This window comes from Arachis stenosperma, chromosome 10, assembly GCF_014773155.1.
Source record: "Arachis stenosperma cultivar V10309 chromosome 10, arast.V10309.gnm1.PFL2, whole genome shotgun sequence".
Classification (NCBI taxonomy): Eukaryota; Viridiplantae; Streptophyta; class Magnoliopsida; order Fabales; family Fabaceae; genus Arachis; species Arachis stenosperma.
This window is the reverse complement of record NC_080386.1, coordinates 108,303,292-108,320,986: the sequence shown is the minus strand read 5'-3', so window position 1 is coordinate 108,320,986 and position 17,695 is coordinate 108,303,292. Positions and strand designations below refer to the sequence as shown.

The 17,695-nt window shown below is 34.6% G+C and overlaps 1 protein-coding gene across 2 annotated transcripts; it reads left to right on the top strand.

The window, feature by feature from the left end:
• Window positions 1-13,520: 13,520 nt before the first annotated feature.
• Window positions 13,521-17,333, top strand: LOC130955754 (homeobox protein knotted-1-like 3). Of its 2 annotated transcripts, none has more exons than XM_057882711.1 (6): window positions 13,521-14,580; window positions 14,888-15,008; window positions 15,877-16,070; window positions 16,162-16,293; window positions 16,653-16,789; window positions 16,874-17,333. In XM_057882711.1, the coding sequence occupies exons 1-6, from the start codon at window positions 13,897-13,899 to the stop codon at window positions 16,881-16,883; spliced, it is 1,278 nt and encodes a 425-aa protein (XP_057738694.1). In that variant the 5' UTR covers window positions 13,521-13,896; the 3' UTR covers window positions 16,884-17,333. The 2 variants fall into 2 exon arrangements, with proteins under 2 accessions (XP_057738694.1, XP_057738695.1); XM_057882712.1 differs by having other exon boundaries at window positions 16,864-17,333.
• Window positions 17,334-17,695: the final 362 nt, after the last annotated feature.

Genomic DNA, 17,695 nt, shown 5'->3' with positions numbered 1-17,695 from the left:
TGAAATTGAAGAAGCTTGCAAAGAGATGGAAGATGTCAAAGAAGAGCACAAGGGAGTGGAGCTTGCAAGTTCATTAGAAACACCTCTCCCACGGCCATTACCGTCCAACATAACGTTCAAGTGGGTAAAATTATTATCCTTGAACTTTACCTTCCCACTTGAATATGGGCTACTGGAGACGGATGGTCAACTTAGAGCACTTTGTGGCATTAAGAGTAAGAGGAAGATGGTTAGTGGTGGGCAACACAATCCTAGGTTCATTATGGCTGAAGGCTCAAAGTTTAAATGCAAGTGTTGGTGTAAAGCTCACCTGAATGGGTTTAGGAAGTTGTTTGGCTGCTTTGGTGAGAATTCAGATTGCTTGCTACTTGGATGGAATCATAATGATCAACAAGAAGACGGGTACAAAAGCAAGGTTTGGGACCCCATAATTCATTTTGGCAATCAACACTCTTGGGGCCTTGTCACTTGCTTTAACTTACTTGAAGGTTTTCTGCGCCTAGTTTGGGATCCTGGAGGCTACTGGAATTCCAAACATTGGTGGAGATTTTTGGATGAATTCAAGCACAAGCCACCATAACAGGGAGCTCACCACATGTCCAACTTAAGGACTTTAACTAAAAGTGCTAGGTGGGAGACAACCCACCATGGTATGATCGGCCCCTTTTCAGTTTTAATTCTAGTCTGTTTTGTTTGTTTTTTGAGTTTTGATTGGACCTGGAATCATGCATAACATTCATATTAGCATTGCATTCTGCATACTGCATTATTATAAAAAAAATGCACGTGACGCCTAAGCGTCGCTGACGCGTCCGCGTCATATGTGCGTTGGGAAGAAAACAAGATTGAACAGAGAGTCACGCAAAAGCGTGGCTGGAGGCGCGCCTTTGGCACAAATTGATCCACGCGACCGCGTCGCTGACGCGTCCGCCTCATGTGGAAAAAATGCCTCCCACGCATCCGCGTCACCCACGCGAACGCGTGGCCCAATAAAATCGATGTAAACAGGTGTATGGCAGCAAGTTGTGATGGAGTGGGGCTGGAATCGTGCTAGAAGCACAAGCCTTACCACGCGAACGCGTGCCCCACGCATCCGCGTCATTTTTCAAAGTATGGCCATTCACGCGATCGCGTCACCCACGCGACCGCGTCACTCTAAAAATTTGGCAAATTGAGTTTCAAACAGAGAGTTGCGCGACCGCGCGGCTACCCTCACGCTAATGGCACAAATCACTCGACGCGAACGCGTGACCCACGCGTCCGCGTCACTTCATAAATCATGCCAACTGCGCGAACGCGTGCTCCACGCATCCGCGTCACATGCGACGCACAGCTTATCCAAATCACTGGCAACTATCTTATCTTTTCTTTCCCATATCTAAATCTTTTCTTTCCCTTCTTTTTCTTTTTCTTTCTTTTTCTTTTAATTGGTGTTGAAAATTTATTTGGGTCATTATTTTGCTTGTGGATTATTAAGGAATTGTTTGACAATTATATATTACTTTTTATAGGGTTGTTTGCATGTTCAATTTAATACTTTCAATAACTTATTTACCATGCATGCTAAGTGTTTGTGAAAAAACCCGTATGGCATCATGCACTACTTTTATATTATCCTACTACTTTAATCCCTGTTTTTCACAAAATCTCTTTTATATTTTATTAATTAAAATATAATTGTCATTACAAACAGATTGTTAGTTTAAAAGAGATGATAATCTAACTTGGACATTTAATGCTTGATCTATGCTACTCATGCCTTTACCAGCATGCCAATAAACATCTTGTATTTAATAGCCATCACATGCACTTGCTATATTTCCATTGATGACTTTTCACATGTAGTCATGACCATGTGTTAACGTCATTCTTCTTTACCGTGTATTGATTACCACTTTTCCCATCCTCTTCCTTGCTCTAACCCTCAGCTTTAAAAGTTACTTTCTTTTTTCTTTTCAAGATGGCCACCAAGAAGGGTAAAGAGAAAGCTACTCTCAAACCACCGGCAAGGAAAGGAACAAAAAGAGCACCAGCTGAGGAACCACAACCCCCATCCACTTGCTCATCTTAGCATGCACCGAGGACGGTGCAATCTTTAAGTGTGGGGAGGTCGATACCGACTTCCAGGGGTTAGTTACCTTCTTTTTAACACCAATACTCTATTTTCTTTGTGTGTTCATTGTTGTATTTGCATATTTGATTGCAGGTTTGTTTGATTTTATGCATTTAGTTACTACTTGGTTGAAGTAATATTTTCTTTTTCAAGAAATTTTTATAGTATTTCACTAATTTAAATTGAAAAATTTTTGTTAAATCTGTTTGAAGTTGTATTTGGAACATAGTTTAAAAAGCTAAGAACACACAACCCGTAAGATTTTGAGCTTATTTACATGGTTACACTATTTAAACCATGAATTTTATTCTTGTGTTTTCTCTTCTCTATGATTGTAATCTTTACTTTGTTCCATTCTATATGTCCATTATTTAGTGTATTTACATGCTTGCATATGATTGAGGCCATTATTTGTATTTGTGCTCACTTGTCCCAAATAAACCTACCTTTTATGCCATCTTTGTTAGCCCCCTTGAGCCTTTTGACCCCCTCTTCGGTTCTATAACCACATTACTAGCCTTAAGTAGGAAAATAAAATAAAAATCCCAAGTTGAATCCTTGCTTAGCTTAAGATAGATATTGTGTAAAATTTAAGTGCGGGAAATTTTATGGGAACATGGGATGATAGAAAAAAAGTAGGGAATTAAATTGAATAAGTTATCTCAAAAATTTGGGAGCATGCTCATGTGAAATCAAAATAAATTAAATTACCATGTGCATTGAGATAAAAAAAAATAAAATAAAAAATTTAAATAAAGGGATACAAAAATTACCCCAATGCAAAATAAAAAGAACCAATGCACATGGGACAAAATTCAAAAATAAATTTGGTGCATGAGCATGTAATACAAAAGTGGGAAAATCTGGGTAGCTAGGTAAAGAACTTTAAAATTATATAAAGTGTGTATGTTAGGTGAGATCTTAGACTAATCAAGGATTCACTTTGTTAGCTCACTTAGCCTTATATATACATCCTCACCCTTGCCTTGGCCCCATTACAACCCTAAAAAGACCTCATGATGTTTGCATTGGTATGCTAAATATTTGTTGATTGGTTAGATAAAGAAAAAAAGTTTAGAAAGCATAACTAGAGAAGAGTAGAGTGAATTACCCTAGACACTTGAGAGATTAGAGTGCATATACATTACCAGTGAGGGTTCAATGCTTGATTCTATGTTCCCTACTTTCATGAGCTATCTTCTTACAAGTTTACTTGTCTTTTATTGTGTGATTTGAATTAGTGAAATTTGAATTATTTTTGTCTTGGAGAACTTATTTGCTTTTAACCAAGTAGGTAGAAACATTTTTCATGTAGTTGCATCCGCATAGATAGGTTGCATTGCATACTCTCTATCATTCCTCTTCACTCCTTTATAGCTTCTCTTGAGCTTAGCATGAGGACATGCTAATGTTTAAGTGTGGGGAGGTTGATAAACCACTATTTTATGATTTATCTTGTGCTCAATTGAGTGGTTTTTATCAAGTCTTCACCCACTTATTCATATAATTTGCATGGTTTTACATTCTCCTTCCTGATTTTGTGCCATGATTGAAAACATGCTTCTTTGGCTTTTATTTTCTTTTATTTAAATCTTCTATTATTATCATTCGATGTATTGATATGTGTGTTAAGTGATTTCAAGGATTACAGGGCAAGAATGGCTTAGAGGATGGAAAGGAAGCATGCAAAAGTGGAAGGAATACAAGAAGTTGAAGAAATTGCTAAGCTATCCAGCCTGACCTCTTCGCACTCAAACTGTCATAACTTGAGCTACATAGGTCCAAATGATGCGGTTCTAGTTGAGTTGGAAAGCTAACATCCAGGGCTTCAATTTGATATATAATTTGCCATAGTGGCCATAAAGCTAGGCAACGCGAACGCGTGCTCCACGTGGACGCGTCGCAGTGACAAAAATCAGCGTGGCAGATTTCGCAATCAGCAATTCCTGGGCTATTTTTGGCCCAGTTTCAAGCCCAGAAAACACAGAATAAAGGCTGCAAAGTGGAGAAATGAATGGGGATGACTCATAATTCACTTTTCATAATTTAGATGTAGTTTTAGAGAGAGAGAGAGAGAGAGAGAGAGAGGCTCTCTCCTCTCTCTTAGGATTTAGGATTATGATTTCCATTAGGATTATGATTTATTTCTTCTTCATCACAGGTTCAATGTTCCTTTACTTCAATTTCTCTTCTACTTTTATTCATTCTATTATTTTATTTTAGTTTGCTAAATTGGCTTATGAACTTTTCATGTTAGGATTTTCTTAACTAATATAATTTGAGGTATTCAGACTCATGATTGCTTTCTTCTATTTATTATATAAATAATTTAGATTTTTCTCTTTTTGGCTTTGGTTGATTAATTGGTGACTCTTGAGTTGTCAAACTCATCGTGATTGATAATTGTTATCTTTGCTAATTAATTTAGATTTCTATAATTCTAGTCTTTCCTTAGGAGTTGACTAGGACTTTAGGTGTTAAATTGATTTGTTCACTTAACTTACCTTCATAGTTAGAGGTTGACTTAGTGGCAGCAAAAATATAATTCTCATCACTATTGATAAGGATAACTAGGATAGAACTTTCAGTTTTCATACCTTGCCAAGAGTTTTTAGTTATTAATTTATTAATTCCTGCAATCTATCTCTCTTGTTCAAAACCCTTTCAAAACCCAAAAATACTGTTTTCCATAACCAATAATAAATCATACTTCCCTGCAATTCCTTGAGAAGACGACCCGAGGTTTGAATACTTCGGTTAATTATTTTTATTGGGTTTGTTACTTGTGACAACCAAACGTTTGTACGAAAGGATTTTCTGTTGATTTAGAAACTATACTTACAACACGATTATATTTGTAAATTTCTTTACCGATAGAAAATCCTATCGTCACTTTACAAATAAATTAGACTAAACACAAATTTTTAATGAATAATGTGCTGCTAATATTAATACAAAATTCTGGTATAATCAACTTATACAAAGATTAAAAAAAACAAAAATTGTGCTTACATTTTTCTAGTCATTCACTTTATCCCCGTGTTCACTAACTTATTAAGACATGATAGAGTAAATCTATTTGGTGGATGGACCTCAGTCCATAGGTTATACGGATTGGATGACCCTGACCAGCTGCCTTTTTCTTTAGCATACCTGATCCACCCGCCTCTCTCTTTGCCATACCCGATCCACCTGTCTCTGCCGGAATAGACGTACCAGAGTTATACTCGTCAACAACCTCTTGCGTTGCCACATTCAAGTCAAGATCGCTCAAAATAGCTGGTGGTATATCAACATGACCTTGATCCGTAACAATATGCGGAGTGATGCTACCACTCCTTCAAGTATCAACCGACATATGACCTAAGGTGTGGTCAGAAGTAGCATTCTTTCAACGAAAGGCACCATCAACCGATGCCCGATGTGGTTGAGATAGTTTCCATTATATCTCAGATGTGCTCCAATATGGAAAATGATCCACATTAGTGGCAACCCATCGATTGATTTGATCATCCCCCAATATAGGCATCTGTGATGGGATTTAGGGGAAGTCAGCGTACAAAGGACTGTAGTGGCTGTGCTGATTGTAATGGCTGTGTTGTGGTGGATGTGGTTGGTAATAAGAAAATACTGAAACACTGCATAATGTTGTGGTGGCTGTGGTTGCTGTTGTGGTGGTTGCTATGGTGGTTGCTAAGGAACTCATTCTAACAACTTCAATCACATCCCAAAGGCACCCAAGTTCCGACTCTGGTAATCAGCACACAATCTAAAGTCGGTGATTGGAAGCATATGCTTCTCTCACCACTGAGTGTTGCAGTAGTTGTCCCAATCCTCTATCCATCTGGCATGTAACCCGCTTCAATCATGTCTCTGTACTCCACAAAGAGTGATGCAATGCTAATCCACTTCGATAATCTTGCAAGCTTAGGGGTCAGTTGTGCATACCAATACTAACGGATTACTTGGTCTACAGGGTTCCATTCGACTAGGGGTGGCAAGTGGGGAAGCCCGCCCCGCCCCGCCAAAAGCCCGCCCTTAGGCGGGCTAGCCCGCCCTGACCCGCCTAGTGAGGCGGTCCCAAAATCCCAACCCGCCCCGCCTAACGGCGGGCTGGCGGACCAAGCCCGCCAAATATCTTTTTTTTTTTTACTTTTAACTATTAAGTAATATATATAAAGACATAAAAAAATCTCTTTTATTTTTTACTTTTAACTATTATAATTTCTAAAAGTATAAACAAATTATAATTTTATATTCACAAACATTAAAGTCTTTGTAATTATAAATATCTAATAAACATAATTATAAACTAAGTTTTCATCCAAAATATAATTATATATATTGTTCCCAAAGCAAAATAAACATAATCCAAAACATAATTATAAATATTGTCTCTAAAACAAAATAAACATAATCTAAAACACTCAATTTTCATCTTCATTCTCTTGTAAGTTGGGTTGGGAGAAGTTGGGTTTTGGTAAAAAAAATTGTAAAAATACCCCATTGCTAAAAAATACTAAGCCCGGCGGGGAAGCCCGCCCCACCCCGCCAAAGCCCGCGGTTTAAGCGGTGCGGGTTAAGCGGGCTTTTGCTATTTGGCGGTCCCAATTTTCCAACCCAGCCCGCCTTTTTTGGCAGGTTACGCGGGCCGGCCCGACGGGTTTAAGCCCGTTTGCCACCCCTACATTCGACACACTCGAATGATAGCAAATGCGCTACTGTGTCACACACTTCAAGCTATCCATGTAGGTCGGCAGGTATGATCAGTCCTTCGGAATGGGAGCAAGCCATGACATTTGGTCCCATTTCCAAACAAACAATAGATTAATAGAGACTTCAATCTCCTTACAATCGTACCATGATGCATGACACAATGATCTGTAAAGGTGCACGAGAGTTGCTGTCCCCCAAATGTAAGTGTGAATCTGCTCAAAATTGTAGAGCAGTGGTAGATATTTCACGTGGGTATAGGCTGTCAACTTATCTACGAAGAGGGTGGTACCCAACAAATAGAAGATGTGACACCTAACATATCTCTGAATAGACTTCCAAGTGTCTAAAGGTTGTTTATCTCTGATATAGCAAACTCGTGGTAATTTTATGTAATATTTGGAGGAACTACTGACAGTGAGTTCGCTGCCAAAACTCGCCATGCTCTGGTTGACTAAGAAGTCATGACTATTATCCATTCATCCAATCACAACCTCTCTATCAATTGATAGATCATATATATGTGCCATATCTTCGAGTGTTACTGTAACCTCATTCACTGGCAATATGAGGGTGTGAGTTGTCTCCACCTCCATCTTTCCACAAGAGCAGTGGCAACACGGCATGTCTTCTAATCTCTCCAATTCTTGAGACCTAGTACAATCTCATTGTCCATAAAACGTCATCAACCACCCGTATACCACATCTCCAGTGGATCAAGTTTATGGGACAGAAAGTTCCTATTAGCCCAGTACAACCAATATATATATATATATATATATATATATATATATATATATATATATATATATATATATATTAATTTTTGAATAATCATAATATTATAACAAAAATAAAAAATAATAATATTAAAACAAAAAATCTTAAAAAAATATATTAATATTTATATTATTTATAAATTTTAATAATTGCAAATTAAATTCTAAAAATATTATTTTTGAATAATAATAATAATATTATAACGCAAAATAAAAAATATTTATTATTAATTATGTTATTTGTAACTTTAAATTATTACAGATTATGATAAAATATTATTATAACTGAAAAAGTGTCATATTAAACAGAAAATTCTAAATATTTTATTTATTAACATTTATATTATTTATTAATTTTAATCATTATAAATTAAATTAAAATAATGTTATTTCCAAAAAATAATTATGTTATAACAGAAAATCAAGAAAAATTTATTTATAAATCATCATATAATTTAGTAATTTTAATAATTACAAATTAAAATAAAATACTAATACAACAAAAAAATCATATTAAAACAGGAAATCCTAAAAATTTATTTATTAGTAAATTTATATTATTTATTAATTTTAAGAATTGCAGATTAAATTAAAATAATATATTAATATTATTTTCAAATAACAATAATATTATAACGGAAAATTATATAAAAATATTTATTAATAATGATATTATTTATAAATTTTAATAATTACAAATTAAAATAAAATATTATTATAACCAAAATAGTGTCATATTGAAACAGAAAATCCTAAACAATTTATTTATTAATATGTATATTATTTATTAATTTTAAAAATTACAAATTAAATTAAAATAATATTATTTCCAAAAAATAATTTTATTATAATAGGAAATCAAAAAAGTTTATTTGTAAATAATTATATTATTTATTAATTTTAATAATTAAAAATTAAAATAAAATCTTATTATAACCGAAAAATAATCACATTAAAACATAAAATCCTAAAAAAGTTTATTTACTAATATTTATATTATTTATTAATTTTTAAAATTACAAATTACATTAAAATAATATTATAACAGAAAAATAATAATAACCAAAAAAGTAAAAAAATTACAATATAAACTAATATTGCTAAAATAATATTAACCAAATAAATAGTAACATACTATCCGAAAATAATAAAGTTATTCAATTAAGATGTTCCAAATAATTAATATGTTCTATCAGCGACGTATAATTTCGTATTATTTTTGTTAAACACGTCTATAATTTTTTTACACGTAATACTCTCACTCTTACTACACTGCTAATTCTCACTCTCATCATAATACTCTTTCACTCTCAATCTCTCTCATTATAATACTCTTTCACTCTCAATCTCTCTCCTGTAACTTATATATTGCTCTAAATCTCAACTAAAATGAGCAGGGAAGCCTCACTCTGCCTCCACTCCATTTTAAAGGCTCGAAACCATTATTGCAGAGGCTATTCCCGGAGCATGTTTGTCTCAGGCAACAAGTTTAAAAAATAGTCAACATACAAGGAACGAATCTCTTCAAATAACTTCTAAAAAAGTTGCACGAATCTCTAGTGACTCTCTGAAAAACAGTCAACACGCAGGAGCGTGTTGCTGCCGTCGTGTTACGTGGCGAATTTTTGCAGAAAATTTTTGTAAAAATTGCGACAAATTTCTAAAAAACAATCAACACGGTCTACGTGTTGCCTCATTGTGCCACGTGTCCAAAACTATTACGAATCTCTGACAAAGAAATATAATATTTTCTCTGCGTGTTGTCTGTTATGTCAAAATTTCTCTAAATATCTTATTGTACTATAAAATATCTCAAATATAATATTCTAGAAAAATACCACCATCTTTTTCATATAAAAAATAATTTCTACTAAAAGAGATCTTTAATTTTTTTAAAAGCATTCCTTTTTTCTAAGTTATAATTAAATATAAACATACAATTGTTTTATATACCAAACACAATGTAAAATATTTGTGCAGTTGTGCTTCTGAAAAATATAAATATATTTTTAAAAAATTTTATCAAACTAAATTTGAGTATGATTAAATAATTTTATCGTTTAAATTTTTTAATTAAAAGAAACTATTATTTATCTCGCTGAATTTTTTTTTATCTTCTTATCATGATTACTATCTGATTTTAGTCTTTGAATTCAAAGATAAATGTTCGTGTAATTATCATCTCATCTAATAATCATATCGATCCCCATAATACAATTAGAGAAAAAAAATCTCCTTGTTTATTACCCATGATGGATTCATGTGTTATGATTGAATTAGAAAAGTTTATTTACTATTTGCCCAACGAATAATATGTGGCATTGTTTATGACAAAAATAAAGAGAAAAAGAAAAATGTCATTACCTTCTTTTTTTTTTAATCTCTCTCAAATTTTTCCTTCCAGTTTACCGACACTTCACAGTTTGCTGTATAATAATACGAGCAATTAATGTGCATACACCGATACACGTACACCTCTATTTCATTTGATATTCAGTTCAATTTCTAAATGGAGAAGCCTTTTTGTTATTGTCTATTTGTCTGATTTGATTTCATGCATGACTGTTTTTAACACAACAATTCTCAGAGTAAAAAACAGAATATTATCAATACTGAATTTGACAACAGTAAAAACTTATGTAGAGTGCATGAATAAAGCATATGTAAATTATAACAAAGTTTGGATTTACTATATGTGGATAGTTATATCTCATTTAAATATTTTGTTATATTTTCTAGTCAAAGAGAATAGTCTGGTTGGACGCTACATGTAAATACACATCATATGTTGCAGAATTTAAATACGAAATCTTATTAACGGGTTACTTGGAAGGAAACAAAGATATATAAAAAGATATAGTGTCGGTAAAAAAAAAATTGCTCAAAGTAACACTGTTCAGTGTTCAATTAGACTTATATATTTTGCGTGTGGAGTTTGTATTCGGAAACTAACCAAACTTCTTGGTCCTTAGTTTATGCTTTACGGCGAAACACAGCAACCCTTTCTTGACCTAACAATGTTAAAATAGATTGCAAAATCATATGGGGAAAAAAGAAAAGAAATTAAAATAAGATCTATTTTGTCTACCACGTGATCCATTATTTTCCAAATTGATTTGACTTACTCCGCGAAATTTAAATGTGTGGTAGCATATAATCGAAAAAGCATTTTCTTACATTATTATTGGCTCTACTATTAGTGAACATCTTATTATCGGTGACTAAAAGTAAAGGTTGCACGAGTCTAGTGAACATATGTCCTCATATCACTCACTCTCGAGCAAGCTCTACATAAGACCATGCACCATCCTTTAGCTTCTCATCCAATCATAATCCAAAACAAATTAAATTAATTTACACACAAATCAAATCAAAACACATGGAATTAGTTAACAGATAGAGTGAAGAGGAAGTACCTATCATAGATTTGAACCTGTTACATCATGGATGCCATTCTTTGCTGATCAGCTTCTGGAAGTGATTCTAAACCAGTTAACATGCTCTTATCCATGATTCAATTCAATTCAACTCAACCTAGTGTTCTTCATTCACATTAATCAAATATATCACACACCTCAAGCAATTATAGTACATCCACTTCAATCTCGTTAATTAAAATAAAATAATAATAAAACGACCTGTGAAGACGGAATCTCTGGACCAAGACAGAGGGATCAAAGGCAACCGGGGAGTTTGGAGAAGAAACTCAAACCCCAGGAACAAAATTAAAACCAGTTAACTAACAATAATATAGGATGAAATAATCACAAACAGCACAATATAATCACAATTAAGTCACAAAAGCACAAAGAATAGCAGCACAGCAGCATATTTACAATTAATAATCACAAACAGCAGTAAGAGCTAATCAACAATCAATTAATCAATGAATGAAAAATTAAAAACATAAATCATTCAAGAATAATTCAAAGATCAATAACCCTTAGGAACAGAGCAAAAAAACGAACAATGTCATTACACTATTACAGTGAGCCACGAACAGAGCATGGACCTTCGAAGACGGCGAGCTGGCGACAAACACGACGAAGGACGACGGCGAAGAACTTGCGAAACAGGACTGGAAAGCAAACATTGGCGAACGAGGGATCGAGTGACCTCGAGAACGACGAACCTAGTGGCGATCTTGAGCGCGACGAGCGGCGACAGTGAGATTGATGGCGGCGTGGTGGAGGCTAGGGTTTTCACAACCTTACAAGGAAGAGCTGCGAGATGGATGAACGGCCGCAGAGCACGACTAAGAACGATGAGCAGACGAGTGAGACGGTGACAGTGGCGCACGATGAAGGAGGGCACAATGACGGGGAGATTGAAGAAGCGGCTAGGGTTTTGTTATTTGGTGCTCTGGTAGGAAAGAAAGAATGACGAAGATAGAGTGCAGGGCTTCGATGATGAGAAGAAATAAAAAGAAACAAAAAAAATTCACTAAGTGTCCTATACATGTGTATTTGGCATTTTTACATTAGGCAGCGCTTTTAAAGCCTACCCAAAACTTAACAAATATGCTACTCTTTAAAAGCGTTTCCTTTGGTATAAAAATTGTATTTATAGATATCAACATAAGGCTACGCTTTATAAGTGATTTCTATAATACCTAAGGCTACGCTTTTTAAATGATGCCGCATTTGTGTATCATTTTCTCTTATAAAAAGGCAACACGGAAAAAAGCGTAGCCTATTTTATGAATAGGCTACGCTTTTCAAATGTAGCTTAAAAAAAGTGTGGCTGAATGAGTATTTTTCTTGTAGTGGAAAAACTATAAAAGCAAGTATATATGCTCAACCAAACTAAGAGAATAACACCTACATATATCATATATGTCTTATGGGCTTGGCAACAACTGCAAACCGTTGTCGTTAACAATAATAAGTGTTAACTGTCAATTCGTACTCAAAAGATTCAGTCGTTTATAAAAAAATTTGTTAAAAATATTATCGACAAAATAATCTTTAAATAATTTAAAAATATGACAAAAAATATCAATAAACATTATATTTTATAAATAATAAAAAATTTATATTTAATAAACAAATTATCCATTATATCTAAATATTTATGACATTTGAATAAATATTTACAACCTATTGTTACCGTTAAAATAGACAATAGCTTAAAGTGGAATATACTAGTCATGTTACCTGATAGATTAGGAAATGGTTAGATGGTTACTCTACATTTATGGCCCAATGAATGCCAATGAAAAAGAAGAAAAGAAAAAGGTTCCCTTTACTATTACGATAGAGTGATAGACAACGTGTCATAATGGTTAAACTATAATTGGCAATAGTGTTAAATATTATTAAGGCTACGGTTTTGGGTGTTGCTAAGCTTAGTGTTGTCTTCTGTACCCTGAAAATTCAAAGAGCGTTTTTCCACTAATAATCTTTTGAACTTTATTGATAATTTGTTATTCACTTATTGAATAATATTTTGAAAAGAAGTGTGAAAAGAATACATGCATGGTTTTTCCACATAGATTTACTTAGTATTAATTTTCACTATCAATTACTTAGTAGATGTTTCTGTAAGTTTTCCATAGGAAGTCTCTTTTTTTAACCAATACAAAAAATCAACACCATGGAGAGATGGTGATAAAGTTTTGAAAGAAAAACCCATCATGATGGTTATAATTAAATAATTTTCATGTGTTCAAGAAAAGAAAAAAAAAAACAATTTCTTTTTCAAGCACTCTGATTATTTAAAAAGAAAATAAAAATATTAGTACATATAAAAATTAATTATTAAATTTGTCACTGAATATATATTAATTAATTTATTTTTAATATATATTTTATATTTTAATGTATATTTAATATCGATAACTGAATTTTCGTAGATAACATAGTTGAAAAGAAAAATGGACAAGAATTTCAGAGTATAAAATAGAGGGAAGAAGTTAGTTTGGCAAACAGGCAAAGTATAGTAATATTAGGGGTGACCGGAAAACCAATTTGCAGCAGAAGAGAAACGGAAAAAACAAGGCCTTATTGTAAGAATTGAGAGTTCAATATACAAATACAACAAGGCAATACCAGGTTTGATAGCCACAGAACAGAAAACAGCACCCTCTTCCCTAGCTAGCTAGCTAGCTAGCTCCTACTCGATTCTCTTTCTCTCAACTGAATTTTCCTTCACCGTAATAGCAGCTAGCTACTAACACTAAGTCACTAATAATAAGTAATAACCATAACCATACTCTACGCTTTGGTTGTAGTTAGTTAGTTAATTAGTTAGTTAGTTAGAATTGTTTGTTTCTTTTAACTCTAACGGCATATGGCATACCATAACCACCACCTGTCTCAAGACCTTTCACCACTTCACCACCAACATTTCAGTGACCAACAGCAACCTCAACCGCTCTCAGATAACACTGCTATACTTTCCGACCACCTCTCCCCCACTGACCCCACCGCCAAATCCCCCTCCGATCCTCACCCCAACTGGCTCAACAACGCCCTTCTCCGCACCCACTACACCAACAACGACACCAACGCCACCAATTTTCTCAACCTCCACACCGCCGCCTCTGCTTCCGACTCCTCCGCCGCAGCCGCCGCAGCTGCTTCACAATCCTCCGCTCAGTGGCTCGCCCGCCCTGTCCTCCACCGCAACCACAGCGAGGTCATCGACGACGTCGCCCCCCTGTCCAACAACGAATCGCCTGATATGAAGGTTGCCGGCGACGGCAAGGGGGAGGTGGCGACTGTGGAGAGCGGCGGCGAGGGCGGAGGTGGGTTGGTGAACTGGCAGAATGCTCGGTACAAGGCGGAGATTCTGTCACACCCGCTTTACGAGCAGCTTCTGTCGGCACACGTGGCGTGCCTGCGGATCGCCACGCCGGTGGACCAGTTACCGAGGATCGACGCTCAGTTGGCTCAGTCCCAGAATGTGGTGGCCAAGTACTCTTCCTTCGCTCACGCTCCTCTCGGCGATGACAAAGAGCTCGACCAGTTCTTGGTAAACTCCTTCTGTTCTCCATTCATTCCCACAGCTTTTTTGTTTAAGCGTTTTCCGTGTTTTATGATACGGTATTAAAATTTATATAATCAAGACTTCCATCCTTGTTGATTTCGTGTCGAATCTCAAATTTGGATAATTATTATTCATAATTGAGATGGTTTTGTAGTCATATATATATATATATATATATCTATTATGGCAGTGGGCTTGAACAATAGTATTTCTATTTTATTTGTAATTCATTAATTCCAGAATTGTGTTCTTTATTTTAATATGATTTCATGGTTGGTGCTGATTGTTGCAGTCACACTATGTTTTGTTGCTCTGTTCCTTCAAAGAACAACTCCAACAACATGTTCGTGTCCATGCAATGGAAGCAGTAATGGCTTGCTGGGAGATTGAGCAATCCTTACAAAGTCTAACAGGTGCAATAATTGTGTTCTTTTTTCATTTTTCATCTTAAAAAAATAAAAATAAAAACACTAGGAATAAAGGTTGGTTGGTCACAGTGGTAAATTGAAAATAACTTGTACCAAAATTCTTGTCTAACATTGTGTGCTCCCTCAACGATGTTCCTGATATCAAGGAACCAACCAAGCAGTGACTGGCTCACCCAAACACATTACCTATTTTTGAGCAACTTCCACAAAACTGCTGAGACAGGTTCATGTCCCTCTATAATTGGCACAACATATTATGTACCTTGATAAAAAAAAAACCTTTAGCTGAACTTTGGGAGTCTTTAAAATATATATATATCTATTTTTTTATAGGACAGTAACTGCAATTTGTGGCGCTTCATGTTTAGAGTCACAGTTTAGGAACATAGCACAGAGTTCTTGCTGTTTTTAATTCATATTCAGAACAATTAATTCCCCGGGATAGCAACTAAAGTTTGGGTCTAACCTCATGTTCAAAGTTTCTGACAAGTTAAAATACCGGTCAATTTAGGTGTGCACAATAAATGATATCAAAGTCCTTGAGTTATGGTAGACTAAATGGAACAGGGGGACATGAGTAACAGTTTCCCGTATAAACATCCGTTAACTACTTGATTAAAATTGGAATGTATGTAGCATAATAAGGACATAATGATTGTAATTTCTGTGATGTATAAAGTCTATAATAAAAAGGCTTTACAATGTCTTGCTTAGTTTGCCAAACTATCTTATGTTTTTGAAGTAGACAAATGACCAGGAAAATCAAATTGCATATTTGCATAGTCCTTTTTCGCAATTGGATGAGTGTACTAAAGCTATGATTTCTTTCTACATGTTATGTGATCGATGACAGGAGTTTCGCCAGGGGAAGGTACCGGAGCAACAATGTCCGATGATGAAGATGACCAAGTAGACAGTGATGCCAATCTGTTTGATGGTGGTTTGGATGGTTCCGATAGCATGGGATTTGGCCCTCTTGTTCCAACAGAGAATGAGAGATCCCTTATGGAACGTGTAAGACATGAATTGAAGCATGAACTGAAACAGGTAATAAGGGTTATAGACTTCAAACTTAAAGTCCCCTAATTTTAAATCCTTTTCCATGTGATTGATCTCTCAAGTTCTCTTTATCATGTAGGGTTATAAGGATAAAATTGTGGACATAAGAGAGGAAATTTTGCGCAAAAGACGAGCCGGGAAACTTCCCGGTGACACCACCTCTGTTCTTAAAGCATGGTGGCAATCACATTCCAAGTGGCCTTACCCTACAGTAAGAACTCAACACTTGCTCTACTAATGTTTGGTGAAATCATTCTCGAATTTCAACGTTCATTATCTGAAAATTGACTTTTGTTAAACATTTTTTTTTTCTTAAAAAAAAAAAAAGCAGTTTGTCATATATAAGTCAAAGCACAGGAATAAGGACTACAGATTTTGTCTAAGATTATGCCTATTATATGGTCCACACGCTAATGTTAGCGCTGTAGTAACCTTAGAATATATTATGATATTCCTATTACTCATGTAGCTGGTCCTGGAATTCTACTATATTTTATTTTTCCAAAGCTACTATTCTGAAGTCAATACTACCTGCTATGTAACAAGTGGCTCATTGTTTTGGTTTTTCAGGAGGAAGATAAGGCAAGGTTGGTGCAGGAAACAGGATTGCAATTGAAGCAGATCAATAATTGGTTCATCAACCAAAGGAAGAGGAACTGGCACAGTAATCCTTCAACTTCTACTTCCTTGAAGAGCAAGCGCAAAAGGTATTCCAATGATCACAATATTTACATGATCCTTCTTTCCAGTCTTAATAATAATAACAAAACTAATAATGCAGGTGATAATAGTGCTGAATGATACATGTAAATGGAGGGAAACTGAGGAATCAATCATTGGCTATGTACTGTGTTAGTGCATGGCAATGGATTCAAGGAAAGGCAATCACTTTTGGCTGCTTCTGATCATGGAACATCTATGTTTGTTTACACTATAAGGAGCAAATATTGGAGGCCTTCAGCACCTTTGAAGCATGAAAATTAGGGAGCTCAATTAGGAACTATACAGCGACATATATGATTTCTAATCACAATTTAATGACTTTGAATTATATATAGTAATGGGTCGGGATTATAGGGGTACAGTAATAATCTGTGCATTTTGATCTTTGAAGTTGGTATTTCGTTCCTATATGTGAAGGTCATTTTCTTGCAGAAAATGATATATAGTTATTATATACTATATAGTACGTATTTACTTTAATTTTTATACCTAAATGATGATAGATGCCCAGATGGTATGGGTTTCGCATGATGCTTCTTCAGGTGATCGTAAAGTCATAATCATGGCATGAAACAACTTGAGTGAATTAGAAGGGTGAAAACAAAGTTCATAATTTTTTATAACCCGTGTGTGGTTGGAGGATATCTACATATTGGTATTTGTGCTTTGTTTTGAGGGGTGGGACAAATTTCTTTTATACATGCTATGCGACCAAACTATATATTATTTAGTTGAGGAATGATATATGTATTTTTTTAATACATTTTATTTTTTTACTTTTCAATTTTAGTATTAAAAATAATCGATAAAAATCACAAAAAATAAAAAATTGTCTCTTATACAATAAAAGAAGTGTAAAAAAAATTATACAAAAATAAGACAACTATTAT